This window comes from Antechinus flavipes, chromosome X, assembly GCF_016432865.1.
Source record: "Antechinus flavipes isolate AdamAnt ecotype Samford, QLD, Australia chromosome X, AdamAnt_v2, whole genome shotgun sequence".
NCBI lineage: Eukaryota > Metazoa > Chordata > Mammalia > Dasyuromorphia > Dasyuridae > Antechinus > Antechinus flavipes.
The window spans coordinates 61,196,349-61,214,229 of NC_067404.1; the positions used below are offsets into that span (position 1 = coordinate 61,196,349).

Genomic DNA, 17,881 nt, shown 5'->3' on the forward strand with positions numbered 1-17,881 from the left:
TAGAAGGGAGTCACAACAAACATCATGATATAGAGGGCCCACACCAAACAAAATGATAGATCTTAGAAGGATGCCACATGAACTAAATGAGCCAACTCTAATTTCTTTAAATGACCTTTTTAAAAAATCTGTTTTAAGGATAAATCCTCACAGACTCATAAAACCGTGTATAACGAGAAAAGGAGGTGGGCCAGTTGTTTTTTAAGAGCCCCTGTTGGACAATTCAAATATTACAGTAGTGTCCACGAACTGGTGAAACACATAGAGCATTAAGTGTACCGGGCAGATCCTCTTCTGAGTAAGAGGTGGACAAAAGTTACACATGAAGAAAGATATGGATGGGTCACGATCTGCCTAGAATTCATATGGAATGCAGTACGAAATGTAATATTCTGCCAATTGGACTTTTGGAATGAATACAATGAATCACAGATATATTTTGAGGAGTCTTTTTATTTTATTAAGATAAATCCAGCAAAATTTCTAATAGTGGCTACACATACAATCAACCTGCCCTTCTGAAATAAACATTTATATTTTGTTTAAAAACATGATTACATCTTACTTTCTTTCAAAAACTAATATTAAAGTTATATTTGGGAAAGATATTTCCAACTCTTAGAATTTCACGAAAATAGCTCACCTTCTTTATAAAATCAACCCACAGACACCCCGGACTGGCCGATGCAAGAACTTTCCATTTGGGACCTCCCCATTTCACTGAATCAAACACGTACCAGGGGCAAAGAAAAATCCAAAGGACGGAAAGGATAGCTTACACAAAGAAGGGACACAGTGACAAAAGTCAGAAGCTACCACCACTTATTCTTTCCATAGATCAAACTATTACAATCACAAAATGCAGAGACAGTGATATCTTGTTGGTGACATCATATCCAACCGACCAAGATGGAGACGTTCCAGAATTAACTTCATGCTAAAAAAAACCTGCATTTAGAAAATAGTTGATAAAAATATTCCTCTGTGTTAACAATACAGGATGGAGGTACAGATACCAGACTCATGGAAATATAGGGCAGTGTTACGCATTACTCAGACTTGGTTGCTTTCTCCTCGGTTTCTTCCACAGCTGGCACCTAATTGTAGTGGGACAAAGAAAAAGAGTTTATTTGAAAGTTTCATACCATTTCCCCCAAATATTTCCATCCAATCCATAGCTCGTCTGTTGGAAGATACAAGATTCATTTCTCCATAGCAAGGGTCAGCAAACTACCTGTTTACTAAGAGCTAAGAATGCTAGCTAAGAATGGTTTTTACATTTGTGAATAACCTTTCTTATCTCACTAACAGGTGTTTTTGGCTTGGTAATTTGCAGGACACAGCTCTATAGGAAAGATCACATGCATAATCACCAGCCTCAGACAAAATGTGGAATTTGAATGACAATAAAACCATAGGGAGGATTCAGACCCTGGGCTTAGAAAATAAATTCTTGGACTTCCTATCAAGTTGGAAAGGCTCCCACTAGGCTCTCAGTGACAATACACAAAGAATGGCCAAAGTGCAAAGAGTCACCAGGTTGGCCTTAGCAGAATGAGCGGGCTGGCCTAAAACTCTTATAATCATCTGAAAGACCCAGGATCTGTTCTGAGTAAAAAGATATACTACACACACCTCAGGAACACTGAATTTATATCCCAATTCAGTTACTTATTAGCTGTGAGATATCAGATAAGCCATTTAACCTTTTAGAAGATTAACTGACTTATCTGTAAAATGAGGATATTAATAATAGCATCTACCTTAAAGGATTGTTGCTGTAAATCTTAAAACACTATACAAATGTGAATTATTACCATATTAAGTCATTGGGGCTTAAAATCTGTGTTGATGTAGGGAATACCCAGAGAAATGAAATCACTACTCCTCTAAGTGAGTGTGTATGTGTGTGTGTGTGTGTGTGTGTGTGTGTGTGTTTGTAAATATTCACAAAAAACATGATATGATAGACAGAGGGCTAGCTTGGGAATCAGGAAGACCTGATTTCAAGAATTGTCTCTGAAACATACACTTAACCTCTCAGACATGCTGTTCAACTCTTTAAGATTGTAAGTTATGGAGCAGCTGCCAGTCAGAATTGATGGATGGAGTTTTCCCACTAGGCAATTCCCCCCACCAAAGAAATCACAAGTCTAGATTTAAAAAAAAAGGACAAGAAAATTCATTTCCATGATCCTTTTTAGTTACAAAGATAAGGAAATACACATGAAATATAAGTGGGATTCTGTATAAAAGGGTCATTTACAAATTCCAATCTTATTAAAATAGTAGTCAGCATACTTTAAGAATAATTTCTGTATTCAGCAATGTATTTGATATGCATAGAAAATTGACAAGCACATTTGGAAGAATCCAACAAAACAAAACAAATCAAACAGAAAAAAAACATTAGCAGTAGCTATTGTTCAATGTGCAATATGAGGTTTTTTAAGGTTGCGAGTGACAAATGGTGATAATTTAGGCCAACAGCCCCAATTTATAGATGAAGAAACTACAGTTCAGATCGAGCAAGTCACTTGCCTGAGGTCACACAGTGGCAGAATAAATACCATATGTCACTTGCTTCGGGTTACAGCAAGTCTAACTTTTTCTTCCCATCACCATCTAAATTCCCATTTTTCAACTCAAATGGCCCCTCCCCCAATAAGAATAAACAATAGAATAGACACTCATATTGACTCTCTGAGATGAAACTATAAAAGACATAAGAAGAGTGGTGGAATAGTAGATTGGGAGTCAAGGTTAGAAGAAATGCTCTCCAAGATTCCTTCAACTCAGATTTTATGATTTAAAAAAAAAGTAAATTATCATTAAACTTTCTATGTTACATTTATATTTATTCTAAAATAACATTAAAAGATACCTCGTTAATTTGGGACTCTCCATTTTCAGAGTGGTTTTCTTCTTTCACTTCCTCCTGCTTGGTTTCGACTTTGGCCACCCCTTTCTTGCCTTTGATGTCCTTTTTATCATTTGCTACGTTCATTTTCTGTCCAGTAACACAGGGACAAATATTTAATACACAATTCGAACTCCCTTTTAATGGTACACTCTAACCAGAAACAGTTGCTTTGTTGGCTCTTTGTTTTTTATCCTTTTGCTTCCAAAATATAGATATTATCTAAGGGTCAGTTCTGGGCCCTCTTTCATTCCTTCTTTCAAATTAATTTTCTTATTTTTAACAACCATTTATTTTCTCTCCCTCCCATTCACCCCCCCCACCCCGTCCTCAACTTAACAATGAACGAAAAAGAAAAACTATAACCCTTGTAATAAATAGGCATAGTCAAAAAAAGCAAATTCTCACATTGGCCATACCCCAAAATGTTATTCTTTCTTTCTGTACTCTCTCCCTGAGTTATCATCCTCAGTCATTCTTTCTAGCTATTGGGAACTGCCTGCAAGATATTTTTGCCTCAAACTCAATCTATCCCAGATTGACTGTATCCCAACTTCCTCTTCAAACTATCTTGCCTTTCTTCTGACTTCCCTGTTTCTGTCAAAAGCCTAACATTTTCCTGAATATCAAGCATCATCTTTGACTCTTCCCTTTATTTTACTTGCCCATTCCCAACATTTAACCAGTTGACCAAGTCCTATAAATTCTACCTCCAAATCCCTCTTGTACCTGTCACTTTCTTCCCCTTTCCCTGCTACCCTGTTAGTTTAAGCTCTCCTTGCCTCTTGCCTACACCCTAACGGTAATTACCTAATTATTTTCCTTTCTTCACACTCTTGCCAGTTAAATTTTCCTAAAGTATATCTGTGATTAGATTACTCTTTTGCTCAAAAGCCTTCATTTAGTTCCCACTGCTTACTGAATAAAGTCCAATTCAGTAGCATGGCATTAAAAGCTTGCCACGGTTTGGTCCCAAGCTGCCTTTCTAGCCTTACTTCTTGCTACTTCCCCCAAGTACAGATGTTACAGCCAATCTGTGCTATTCACTATTATCTAAACATGTCCCATACTTACCTTGTCTCTATGCCTTTACTCAGGTTATTCCCTTCACCTGAAATTCTCTTCCTATCTCCATCCCCCCCATAACCACAGCAAGCTCTCTTTTCTATGAACATTGCCACTGAATTTTTTTTTTTTTTGCTACCTGGACTAGGACACTTAACCGTAACGTACCATGTTCTGCTATTATTGTGTATCACTTTATTTCTCCTTGAGGACCCTGTCTTATTTATCTCCTTATTCTGATGCCTAACACATAGTGGATACTTAATACATATGTTGAATGGAATGCAATAATGATCAATTTTCAGCAAAATTGCACAACTTCTCAGTCTCTTTGGAAACTTAGAGAAAACTGAAAAAAAGGAACTATGAGCCTCTAAAGTCCCAGAGCTCTTTTGAGCTTGAGGAACATAGGTGGGGCGATATTAAAAATGAATAGTCTTAATGAGAAATGAGTAGCCTTGGGAGCAGGACCACATCAGGCTTTGTGCCATCCTTGGTGAAATTAGAACACATACCAAGGAATGCTGAAGTTGTGGAAAAGCTCTTACTAGGCATATGAGCATTATCAAAAACAAAAAGGTGACCGAAACCATATTTTTCCAACCTCATAATCCAAAATGTAAGAGCTTAGAATAGAGAGCTTCTACTCTTCTAAGGCTAGTCTGCGATATTTTTTCATGATACCAAAACAACTGGTTCAAAAGGGAAATTTTCAATCAAGAAAACCAGATGATTTGATTTTTTCCTAACAACTAATTAACCAGTTGTTTCAAAGAACTGATCAAACTACCTGGTGTTTTGATCTCATATAGAGTCAGTACCTGGGAACTCGGTGTGTGAGACTTTAACTCAATTGGTAAAATGGTAACAGTGATACTTTAGCCTGTGATGGATATTTATCAACCAGTGGAGTACTGGTTTCCCAAACTTGTTCCTGGGAAGTAGCCTAATATGCCAGATATCTCAGCCACATTTCCTCTTAGAAATTAAAAACAACAGCTTTTAAACAAGGATCTCAGAGTACCTTCTAGGTATGGCTCTACTGATTCTCAACATATCCTTGTGAGAAAGGCAAGAATCCAGCCTGACCCTGTAAGCTATTTCTACACTGGAATTAGCCACGTCACCCTAGTACCCATGTAGAATATCCACTGGTGTTTTGGATCGTCCCCTTCTTTTTTCCTCCTTGGTATGGCCTCAGTGTTCCAGTACACTGCCAAAGGCACAAACATGATCACTTAATAGGTCCTTTCCAGCTTCCATTTGTATCTGTCTTCTCGAAAAGGTCAACGCGTTATTTTAAAGTGCCAAAACACAGTGAACATAAAAGGAAATATGGAGGAAGGAACTGCTTTTGTCCAAGGGGCTTATACTTGAGCACGGTGTAGAAGAAGAAAGTACATTTTCACAAAAGCAAGCCAAAATGCCCATGTTTTTCTGATACTGTATTTTGAAAGAAAAGCATCTTTCTCTTTGGAGATTCAGAATTTAGTGCTTACCTTTGGGGCTGCTGCCTTTTTGGTTTTGGGCTCAGATTTAGGAGGAGCAGGCTTCTGCACAGGCACACACATATACATACATACACAGAAAACAGAGGTCAGAGAAATGTAGAAACAAATCTGTCACTGTAAAAGGATGACTCATAAACAAGGGAATCCAAATGTTCCACCAACTGGAATATAGAAGGATCCTGTTTTCTTATCATTTCCCCAGAAAGCCCACCACTAAACAGGATAGTCTCATTTATTTGGTCTGTTTAGAATTGCATGGCACAAAAGAGGTTATTAGCACCAGAGAGAACAGGCAATACTCACGGCAGATAATCTAGGTGACCGTCTCTTCGGCTATAAAACAAAAAGTATTTCAATTAAAGGAAAGCCGACATCGAGCGAGAGTTATTCATACTGATGTGAAATCTGACAAATTGGAGCTTGCTGCTAGTGAAATGGATTGCCTCGGGAGAGAAGGGGGTCAGGGGTGGCGGTTACAATTGAGATTCCCCACCACCGTCTGTGGCCTGAGAATCATGCGGTCTCTGACCCGAATGATACTTGACAACTAGCACGATTCCTATCTCTACCCCATGATATGCCTCCATCAAGTGGACATTTAGGATTCTGCTGGTCGCTGCAAGTGAACAGGAACTCCTTTTCCAAAGCAGTCTATTCTGTTTTGACCAGCTCTAATTACTAGTTTTTCTTCAAAGGAGGTCAAATTTGCCTCTTTGCAACCTTCCCCCACTACATCTACATCTGCCCTTTGGGACCAATGAGGTGGATCAAGGTGGATTCATTTGCCCGGATAGCCCTTCAAAAATTTGAAGATACTTCCTTCTCTAAACTAAACAATCCCAGTTCCTTTCATCAGTTTTTATATGGTATTTTCCTGTTAACTAACCATGAGCAACAAGCTTCCGGCTGCTCTCCAATCTATCGGCATCCTTTTTAAAACCAGGACCTACGAGTGAGCACCATACTTAAGATGTGGTCTTGCCAGGACAGAGTTCAGTGAGACTGTTACAGTTCTGCTAATCCAGCCTAAAATGGCATCAGGTTTCCTGGTCACTATAACTGGTGACTCAGGCTGCACTTCAGATCTATGAATTCTTTAAACCAGTTTTCCGACCAAAATACTGTTGAGCCATGTCTTCCCTGTCTTGTATTTATTTAGAAAGTGGGGTTTTTTTTTTCAACTTGGGTAAGAATTTACCTTTCTCTCTATTCAAAGAGCCCCAGATTCTGGCCTGTGGAGATTTTTTTGAATCCTGGGTGTCAGCTATTCTTAAAGCTTTGTATCATTTGCCAAATTGACAGGCATGCCTTTTTGATTTTATTCAAGATCCTGATTAAAATGTTAACTGACCCGAGGCTAAGTGGGAGCCTTTTGGACACTTCTTGAGCCCTCCCTCTGAGCTGACATTAATTCACTAACGGTATTCTTAAGGTCCAATTCTGAATCTCCCTAATTCTGTCTCCTAGCCACGTTATCATGATCCCGTTTGCAAGGATAGCACGAGAGACTGAAATCTCCACTGCGTGTACCCCATTCAGCACCAGAAATGAGTTCAATTTGGCTTGACACTTCGATAATCTAGAAATGATACTAATTACCTCATAATTGCTGGTTTATATTAGCACCATCATTAGTAACAAACAGCCCCCCTCGACATAAAGAACATGTTCTTTTCAGATCTTAATACGGCAGCTCAGTGAAGTTCCCGAGTGCCATGTAATTTGGAGCCTTTAATGCCAGGTATATTTTTTTTTTCTGAGAAATCTCATTGTTACACTGTAACAGTTCTCTAATTTGGGAGATATGGGTTCTCCCACATACAGGGAAGATGCCTTTCCATCCTTGCTGTGTTCCTCGTCTCCGGAGTCTCAGAAATTCACCACTTGAAGTCCACCCAGCATTCCAGGAGGGACCCTTTCTCAAGCTTTCTTGATATTGTGTAGCTACTGGCCGTTAGAAGGATAACTGATAGACAGCTCCTATTAGTCAGTTATGCTACATTAAGAGCAATTGGTGGACATTTGGCCCATGTCAGTCGCTTATGCCGACAGCCGGTTAAATACCTCTGGCTAGAATCCAATGCTCTCTACACTCTATTTTCAACTCTACCTTTCCAGCCTTATGGCTTATCCCTCCCTTCTTCATAATGGACACTTTAGCCAAACTGGACAATTTTCTACCTGGCTTCCCCTGCCTTCCTAAACACTTCCGGACCTCTCAGGCTCTTTATCTCTGCTAGTCATCTACATCCTTGCTGTGTCCTCTTTCCTCCTCTTCCTCTGTCGAATTCCTACCCATTCTTTAAAGCCCAGCTCAAAAGCTACCATACAACCTATTCCACTTGTTAATTGTCAACACAACTGCCCTCCTGTGAGTGACTCATCTACCTTGTCCCCATCACTTTTCATCTCTCTTAAGATCTCACTTTTCTTTCTGTCACCTCTGTTTTTTTTCCTTTTTCTCCTCTCCTCTTCCCAGTATGCCAAATTATTGCGCAATGGCAATTCTGGACCGTTAGACAACCTGGATGAGAATGCAGCACAGTAACATGTGTATTTGTGTGTTACATTTATGTGGGTAGAATCTTGCCCTCCTAGACTGGGAGCTCCTGCGACCCGGGGCTAATAAGCTGCGGATCTCCTCTGCTGTCCGGTGCTTAATGCACTTCACAAATGTTTGTTGTTGTACCCACTTGCGTGGATGAATCAAGCTTTTTCTTAAAGTGTCAGAACAAAACAAACTCACCTCCTCTTTTGCCTGCCCTTCAACGGCTGCCTGTAAAGAGAGAGAGAGAGAGAGAGAATCAGAAGATATTCTCTGCCCAGTCTCACTGGAAGCTAAGAAAAGGGCCCTGACGGTTGGTCCTTGGGGTCCAACCCCAGGACTAGACTCCCTCTGCAGCAGTGCTAGATGCAGCACAATCGGCGTGCAGTATGACTACCGAACCAGCTCTACAACTTTTTCTGGACACAGAAATCTCGTCTCTTTGCTCCTCAGTTAAAAGAAGACATTTCTTCAAATCTTTCTTCCGACACAGCTCTCCTCACACACTTACCTGAAGTTCGGGAACGTTCAAGCCAAAACACGCGCCGAGGGAGGAGTGGGGGTGGGTGGGAGGAAAGTGTAGCGTTCTGCGCTTTTTCTGCCGGAAGCCCCTTCCTTCCCCCTCGCCCAAGGCACATCTGCAACTGAGCCTGAGGGGTCCGCTCCCCAAGCCCTACCTTCACCTCCGAGTCCTCCGCCAAAAAAAAACTACACGTCCCACAAAGCCTCGGGAAAAAAAAAGACCCTCGGTTCAACGTCAGTGCGTCACCAAGCCAGACGTCGGGCAATTTAAAAACTTCCCGCCAGATTACCTGCAACAACCAGGTTGTTGTCAGTTTCGGCTCTGGGATGCTCCCATCAAGTGAACCCCAAGGTATTCCGCTGCAGGCAGCTGGGGCTGGCCGGGTTCGAAATGCAGGATTACCTGCCCCCCGCCTCCTCCCCCCCCTCCCCGCCACTCAACCCCTATCTACATCCACAGCTTCAGGAACCCCGAGGGATCTAGGCTGTGGTCCAGAGAGCAAAAGAGTTCGGGGAGGGGGCGATTCCACACTATTCTATGCCCTCATTCCCGAGGCACCCAGACGCCAGCCCGAGACGCGCCGGGCGCGCCGGACACAGATCTCCGGTCTTCTCTCGGCTTCGAGCCGAGGAATTACCTTTGCAAGAGTTTAGGAGGGAGAGTTGGCAAGAAACTAAGTGATCTGGCAGAACGGGCTCCCCCGAACCGTCGCAATGGCTTTTCCCGATGCTGCCCTGGTCTCCGTGCCCTCGGCTCCTTTAAGGTGGTCTCTGAGAGCACCTGAACTTCCCAGGAGACTCGGAGATGGCTCGGCTCCCTCCGAAGTTCCTAATTATGGCTGTGAATCTCTCCCTGTTCAAGGACAGTTGCAAAATCTGCGCCGCCTAATGGCCCAGAATTACCACTGCACAGCCATCTGGCACGACCAGAAGTGGAGGAGGGAGGGGGGGAAAAAAAAAGGGGAGAACAAAGGCAAATACTAGAGAAAGACGCAGCGATTGCTCTCAAAATTTCCCTTCGGGAGGACCCGGCTGGCTGCCCAAGAAAAGCCCGAAGCAGAGGGAGGGGGCTGGTGCCCGGCAGGGCGGCTGCTGGGAGCCCCGGCTCGCCAATGGGGGTGCGCAGGGGAGGAGGCAGCGGCGCTACGGCTGTAAGGTAGCCAGCATGGAGCCCCCGTTCCCGCTGCCCGGAGCCCGGCACAGCAAGCCGTCCGAAGTGAAACGCGAGGCTGACCCACGGGCGCCCCCCGAGCCCGGCTCCAGCCCCAGCCCGAGCCGCGAAGCCCAGTCCCGATCTCTCTTTGCCTTCTCTTCCTCTGCGTCCTCCAGTTCGGCACATGCACCAAAGCTCCCCGACAGCCTCCGAAGCCAGAAAGCTCGCTGGCTGCCCGGGATCAAATGGCCAGGCGGGTGGCTGATAACCCTTTCCACTCTTCCCTTGCACTTACCTTTCTTTTGGGCATAGTTGCGCCTCCGGATGAGTGGCTTGCGATCGCAAGGGAGAAACGAGGAGCTAAAGCTGGCCGCGGCTGGCTGCTTGCAGGGCGGTAGACTTTCCAGTGAACTAATTGCAGCTGGACCTGCACCTCCAAAAATTAAAAGCCCTTTTTATTGCAAACACTCAAATACACCAAGACGCAACCAAACTGCATGAATGGGAGCCACTGTGGGAATGACAAGCGGGCCGGCCAATGCTGTAAGTAGGCCGGCCGGGGGGCGGGGCCTGGATACGTGCGGGCTGCTCTCCTACGCGGGGCGCGCTGGCCACTCGCTCGGAGCCTGGGGACTGAGTCGGCGTAAAGTGCTGGAGGGATACGCTTGGCGGGAGGGAGTGGGAGAGGGATGGACTGATGCCCCGAGGCCGTTCTAGACAAGTGGGAACCGCCCCCACGGCTCCCCCGTTGGCCTTGGCATCCGGGCAGAGGTGGCGGCGCCCACCAGGTGGACGGTGCAGTGAATGGACACGGGGCCTCGCCCCTTCCCTCTCGCCGCTCAGCCTCGATTTCCCCCTTAGGCGGGATTGGAGTCCCCGAACATGGCCGCTTCGGGGAAGGGGGCGGGAAGGGGACCCGCCTGGGAGGAGGGTTACCTGGGAAAGTCGGTGCATTGGTTTACGGGTCTGACTCCCGAGGGAGGGACCCCTTCCCCGCCCGCGCCCCAGCCCCGCGCAGCAGCCGGGCCCGCGGCTTCGCGCTTCCCCCAAGCCCCGGAGTAGGCAGCTCGAGGGGCCGCGGCTGTGATCGACTTGTGTCCCTCTCTGCGTCCCTGACCTTGGGCCAGCGTGCCCGCACCTCCACCTGCGCCCAGGCCGAAGCAGGGTTTGCCATGAGCTAGCATCTTCAGCCCCTTCGGCCGTGGCCTTCCCCTTTCTTGGGCCCTGGCCGTTGAAAGCAGACCGTGTCTGTTCTGATGTCCGCCCTCCTCCCCTCGGAGACCCCCCTGCCCTGATGTTCTGTGTGGGACGTTCTACCTCCCTAACCCCACCCAGCCCGGGAGTCTCCGTCCTCAGAAACCTGCCAGCCCTGCCAGTCTCTGTTTTCAGCTTTGTCCTCAGGCCCCTCCAGCCATGACATTCTCTGATCTCAGGACCATTCGAGCACTAGCTGCCTTCTCTGGGCCTCGGGCCCTCCCAGCTCTATCATTCTGGGCTTCTCAGTCTCCCAGCCCCAAAATTCTACCTTCCAAGGCTCCACCCCGCCTGGACATTCTGTCCTCAGGTCCCTTCCAGTTCTGGCATTCTTGGTTCTCCAGTCCCTTCCGGCCTTTAGCATTCCCTTCTAAGGTTCCTGATCATTCTCTCTTCTAAAGTCTCTTCCGGCTTCATCATTTTGTCGTCAGAGGACTCTTTTGAGTTCTGATGTACTGTTTTCCCCAATCCCTTCTAGATCGCTCTTTGTGTGTTCTTAGCTCTCTTCCACCCCTGCCATTCATGATGTGGTCTCAGATCCTCTCTTCTAGATAAGTCTAGATTCTCAGTCACTTCCAGTCGTGACATTCTCTGTTGGTAGTCCCTGGCAGCTCCAATCCAGTTCTTTGGATTCAGATCTTCTCCGGTTCTGAGGTTCTCCTTTTTTTTTCACACCCTTCCGCTTCTGACGTTCTCTGTCCTGCAGCCCCTTCCAACTCCAACATTTCATGTTCTAAAGACCCTTCCAATTCAGATGGTCTATGATCAAAGGCTCCTTCTAGCTAGTTCTAGCATTCCAAGTTCTAGTCTTTGGTGTTCTTTCTTCTGATGCCTTCTGGTCCCAACATCTTTTGTTTTCTGTTGCTTTCCAACTGTGATACTTTCACCTCAGATCCCGTTGAGCTCTGACATTCTTCTCACGTCCTTTCCAACTAGATCATCCTATGGTCTAAATTCCCTTCCAGTCCTGGTATTCTCCACTTGAAGATCCCTTTCAGCTCTCAAATCCTATTTTCAAAGGACCCTTCCCACTGGGACATTGAGTTTCTAGCAGTTTCTATCATTCCACCTTCCAAGGTCCTGTGCCTCTTAGACATACATTCTCTTTTCAGGTCCCATATTCAGCTTTGACAGTCTTTGTCCTAAAATCTCTTCCAACGATGATTTTCTCTCTTCCGTGTTCTTTGACGTGTCCTGAGTCTATGAGCCTCAACTCTGTGTAGTACCTAACTAGTTGTGTGACTTGGGGCTAAGATATTGCTGTCATTCTCTGGATCTCTCTTCATCTGTAAAAGGAAAGGGTTTAAACTAATCTAACAGTCTTTTATGTTAAATCAGGTATTATCTGCTCACAGAGAGGAAAATGAAACAGATCTTGCCTTCAAAGAAGCTATATTCTATTAACTAGCTTCTCAAGTCCCTCCCCCCTCTCCAGAGAGATTCAAGACAATCCTTACATTGGAATGACTTCAGGATAGACCATAGTATGGAACTTCCTGAAGCTTGCTTCGGACAGCCCGTTAGCTCTCCTTTAGGAGGTTTCGGGGAGCAAGCCTTAACTTTCTTGGCTGGGGAAGAACCAAACTTCTGTAAATCTAATCTGCTTTGTTTGGGGCTTAGTCGTCTTCTGAATCTGCTTCCTGAGACAACATGGGGATGGAAATGGAAGGAGAATTAGGAAACATAGAGGTAGCTGGGTGACAGAGCACATGGGATGCTGAACTTTAAGTAAGGAAAACCTGAATTCAAATCCAGCTTTAGACATTTACTAGCTGTGTCACCAGGTGGATGGTGCAGTGAATGGACACGGGGCCTGGCCCCTTCCCTCTCGCCGCTCAGCCTCGACTTCCCCCTTAGGCGGTAAGTTGCTTGATCTCTGCTTCAGTTTCTTCATCTGTACATGATAATATAATAACATCATCTTCCTCCTCAACCTCATCTGTTAAATGTCATATTAAATGCCTGATGAAGTGCCTTCCAGGTCTAGATCTAGGATCTTTGATTATCAGAAAGCATTATGTAGTCAAAAGGACCTGAGTTCAAATTCTGCTTATGCTACTTAGTTCTTCAGAAAGTCTCAGGCCTTGAGTTCCTCATCTTTAAAATGAGGAGATCAAAGAGCCATTTCTCAATGGATAAATTGTTCATAACTGACTCATAAAACAACTAGCTGATGATGAATATGAAGAATTCAGAGAAGTATAAGAGGACTTATGTTTGCTGATGCAGAGTGAAACAGAAAACGGCATATATATTGACTACAACGAATGGAAAGAACAGCAAATCAAAATGGAATGTTGTGTAATTATGAAGACTTTAAAGTTGGTTCCAGAAAAAAAACAACAAGAAAATATACCTCTTTGTCTTCTCTTTTCCTCTTTTCTTTGAGGTGGGAGATGGTTTCTTCTACTTGAAGAAGCTTTTCCTGTTATCATATTTAATCCCTTTCTTCTGAGATTACTTTCTGTTGACACTGTTTCTGTCTTGTAGGTACATAGTTATTTGTATGTTGCCACTCCATTAGAAGGTGAGCTCCTTGAGGTTAAGAATCATGTATTTGATTTTTTTTATATCCTCAGCGATTAACACAGTGTCTGGCATAGAGTAAGAACTTAACAATTGCTTATTGACTGACTATGGGTACAGAATATTGCATCTACTGCTTGACTCTGTCAATATACTGTTTTTATTTTGTCCACTTTCTTTTTTCTTTTTCACCATTCATTCATTTCACTGGACGGGGAGACGGGATGTGTGTGTGTGTGTGTGTGTGTGTGTGTGTGTGTGTGTGTGTATTTTTGTAGATGAGAGTGATAGAATAACAAAGTTTATTAATTCAAACTGAACAAAAAAATTCAACAAAATTCTGGTGAGTGACATCACCAGACCTACATTTTAGAAATATCTATTTGGCAGCTATATGAAAAATTGATTGGAGAGTGCACAGACTAAATTCATGGAGAACAATAGGGAAGCTATTGCAATAGTACAGGTGAGAGATGATGAGGATTAGGTTGATTGTGATGTGAGTAGAGAGAAAGGGACAGACCTAAAAGATGATGAAGAGGTAGAATCAATCACCAATCATCCACAGTTTGGCTTTGGGGATGAGTGAGGGGGAGGACTCTGAGATGGCAGAACTGGGTCACTATCAAAATGGTGGTAATCTCAAGAGAAGTAAGGAAGTAAGGAGGGAGAAGTGGTTGGAAGGCTAGAGTTCTGTCTGTCATTGAAGTATGTTGAATTGGAGATGCCTATGGGACACTCCAATGGAGATGCCCAGTAGGCAGTTGGAATTGTGGAGCTTATAGGAGAGATATAGGTGCCCATAGTCTATCATCCTACATGTTTTGCATCAGCTATTGGAAAAGCTAATCGTGTTGAAAAGACTTCCAGCTTCACTCCAGTGATTCAGAAATAGGATTTCTTATCAGTTCAGAGAAATGTCCATGAGCACTACAGAATAGAAAACTTCGTGCTATATTCATTATCATCCCATCCAACTAAAATAGGGTCTAATCAAGCCCCCTGGATACGTGACTGTTGTTCTTCAGCTCAGTGATTTCCTGTGTATCTACCTTATGGGATAGAACTGATTAGGGTAAAACCTTCTTACTGCAACCCAAACCTCTTCTCTTGCCTCCTACTTCCTATCAGCTTCTCCCTTCCCCACCTCCCAAGGATATTGGACTTTACTGCTCTGAATTTTACATTGAGAGCTTCTATTTCATTAAAACACACACACACACACACACACACACACACACACACACACACACGGACAAATTCCAAGAGATAAATCTGTGTATAGGTATTGAAACTAGTATTCAGCAGTCCTTTTTTGACTTTTCTCCCATTTGATGAAGAAGACCATGTTGTTTGAACCAAGATACGTGTAATTCAATATGGGGATTTATTTTTTAAGTGGAAGGAGTAGAGAACATCTGGGTAAAATTGGGCTCAGAGTTGGAATTGGCTAAAATCGGTAAAGAGCAGGAGGAGCCTTGAAACATTTTGTTCATTTGTTCATCCATCCATCTAGTCACCCATCCATCCATCTGTTTATCCATCCATTCACTAATACTTGAGAGCCAGTGTATGGTACAGTGGCAGGAATGCAGAATTGCAAGGCAGAAGACTTGAGTTCAGATTCAAGTATGCTGCTTACTAGCTTTTCCTCTTAGCTCTACTGACTCCAAGAGTCCTCATTTGTAAAATGGCAATAATAATATTTGAACCAACCACCTTATAAGGTTTTTAGTGAAGAAAGTTTTCTATAAACCCTAAAGTGCTATAGAGATGTGAATTGTTGCCATCAATAGCAGAGTTTTCCCTTTTCTTCCCCATTTTTCATGGCAACTAGGTATTCTTTTTTGTACAGCAAGTCTCATGAAAGTAGACCAGTGAAATGTAGTACACGGGGATACAATGCTTTCTTTTTTTTTCTTTTAAATTTTAAAAAAATTATATCTTTTTATTTACAAAGCATATGCATGTATCGTTTTTTCAACATTGACCCTTGCAAAACCTTCTGTTTCAAATTTTCCCCTCCTTCCCCCCACCCCTAGACAGCAGGTAGTCCAATACATGTTAAATATGATACAAGTCTTTCTCAATGATATAGCACAGATATCCCAAGAAACGACACGATCCCACCCTAAAGAACATTCCCTGAAAACACTGGTGAAGAACAGCCATCTAGAGTTATTCCTCTGCCCACCCATAGTCCCCACTTTGTGGTTTTCCATTATTGTAGAATGAGGGTTTCAACCTGAACAATTTGGGTACAATATTGTCCTCTTTGTCTGATGAATCCTGTGGCCCTTCTGAGTTGTCTTCATTTACATCATCTAGTTACTGTGAATGTGAATGGGATGAATTCTCCCATAAGAAGGAAGTGGATAGCAGAGCAGATCAAAAACCAGAATCTTACAATATGTTTACAAAAAAACACATTTGAAACAGAGAAACTGGAGCAGAATCTATTATGCTTCAGCTGAAGTTAAAAAAAAGGCAGGGGTAGCAATCTTGATTTCAGACAAAGCAAAGCAAAAATAGATCTAATTAAAAGAGATAAGGAAGGAAATGAAATCTTGCTAAAAGGTTCCATAGAAAATGAAGTAATAGCAATACTAAATATATATGCACTAAATGGTAAAGCATCCAAATTCTTTTTTTTTATTATAGCTTTTTATTTACAAGATATATGCATGGGTAATATTTTTTTTTCAGTACTGACAATTGCAAAACCTTTTGTTCCAACTTTTCCCCTCCTTCCCCCCACCCCTTCCCCCAGATGGCAAGTTGACTAATACATGTTAAATAAGCATCCAAATTCTTAAAGGAGAAGTTAAATGAGCCACGGGTTCATGACCAAACAAGAGATAGAAAGTATTGTGAAATGTAAGACAGATAATTTTGATTATACTAAATTAAAAAGCTTTTGCACCAACAAAGCCATTGTGCAACCGAGATTAAAAGAGGAAAGCTGGGAAACCACCTTTATAGCAAGTATCTCTAATAAAGACTTCATTTTTCAAATACATAAAAAACAGAATCAAATTTATAAGAATACAAGTCATTCCCCATTTGAGCAATGGTCAAAGGATATGGACAGGCAGGTTTCATATGAAGAAATCAAAGCTATTTATAGGCATTTGAAGAAGTGCTCTAAATCACTTTTGGTTAGATAAATGCAAATTAAAATAACTCTAAAATACCTCCTCACATCCACCAGATTGGCTAATATGATAAAAAAAAGAAAAATGATAAACATTGGGGAGGATGTGGGAAAATTGGGACATTGATGCACTGTTGGTGGGATTGTAAATTGATCTAACTATTCTGGAGAGCAATTTGTAGCTATGCCCAAAAGGCAATCAATCCCATGCATACCCTTTGATCCAGCAATACCACAACTAGATTTGTATTCCAGAGAGATTACAAAAAAGAAAAGTCCCGACATGTGCAGAAATTTTTGTAGTGGCAGAATATTGGAAATTGAGGGGATACCCATCAATTGGAGAATGACTGAACATATAGTGGAATACCATTGTGCAATAAGAAATGATGGACAGGCAGATTTCAACAAAACCTGGAATGATTTGTATGAACTGATGCAAAGTGGAATGAGCAGAATCAAGAAAATATTGTACACAGTATCAACAATATCGTGTGATGATCAACTATGGATGACTCAGCTCTTCTCAGCCACACGCTGATTTAAGACAAGTACAAAGAACTCACAAAGAACTGATCTAGAGAAAGAACTGATGGACTTCACAATGGATAGAGCACCAGCCCTGAAGTCAGGAGGACCTGACTTCAAATATGGCCTCAAACATTTCCTAGCTGTGTGACCCTGAGCAAACCACTTAATCCCAGTTGCCGCAGCAGCAGCAGCAGCAGCAGCAGCAGCAGCAGCAGCAGAAGAAGAAGAAGAAGAAGAAGAAGAAGAAGAAGAAGAAGAAGAAGAAGAAGAACTGATGTACTCTGAATGCAGACTGAAGCATGCTTTTTCACTTATTCACTTTTGTGGTTTTTTTCTTTTGATCTGTCACTGTGACTAGTATGGAAATGTTTTACGTGCTAACGTGTATTAATCAAATTGCCTAGCATTTTAGGAAGAGGGGAGGAGAGAGGGAAAATTTTGGAACACAAAATCTTGTAAAAATGAATGCTAAAAATTGTTTTGACATATAATTGGGAAAAATAAAATACTATTAAAAATAAAATGATCTGGAGAAGGCAATGGCGAACTACTCCAGTATCTTTGCCAAGAAAATTCCAAATGGGTCACAAAGAATCAGACATGACTGAAAAATGACTTCCCAATAACAGTAATCAACAGTGATTTAGAATATTTTTTCTTATGAAAAAAAGATAACTAAGAGTCAGAACTGTACACGAAA

The 17,881-nt window shown here is 42.7% G+C and overlaps 1 protein-coding gene across 1 annotated transcript; it reads right to left on the reverse strand.

The window, feature by feature from the left end:
• Positions 1 to 435: 435 nt before the first annotated feature.
• On the reverse strand, positions 436 to 10,233 carry LOC127542638 (non-histone chromosomal protein HMG-14A-like). Its single transcript, XM_051968378.1, has 6 exons — positions 10,012 to 10,233; positions 8,243 to 8,272; positions 5,800 to 5,829; positions 5,485 to 5,538; positions 2,885 to 3,010; positions 436 to 1,097 (listed from the first exon to the last, which is right to left on the reverse strand). Exons 1-6 carry the CDS (start codon positions 10,024 to 10,026, stop codon positions 1,050 to 1,052), a joined length of 303 nt encoding a protein of 100 aa, XP_051824338.1. The 5' UTR covers positions 10,027 to 10,233; the 3' UTR covers positions 436 to 1,049.
• Between the last annotated feature and the right edge of the window lie 7,648 nt (positions 10,234 to 17,881).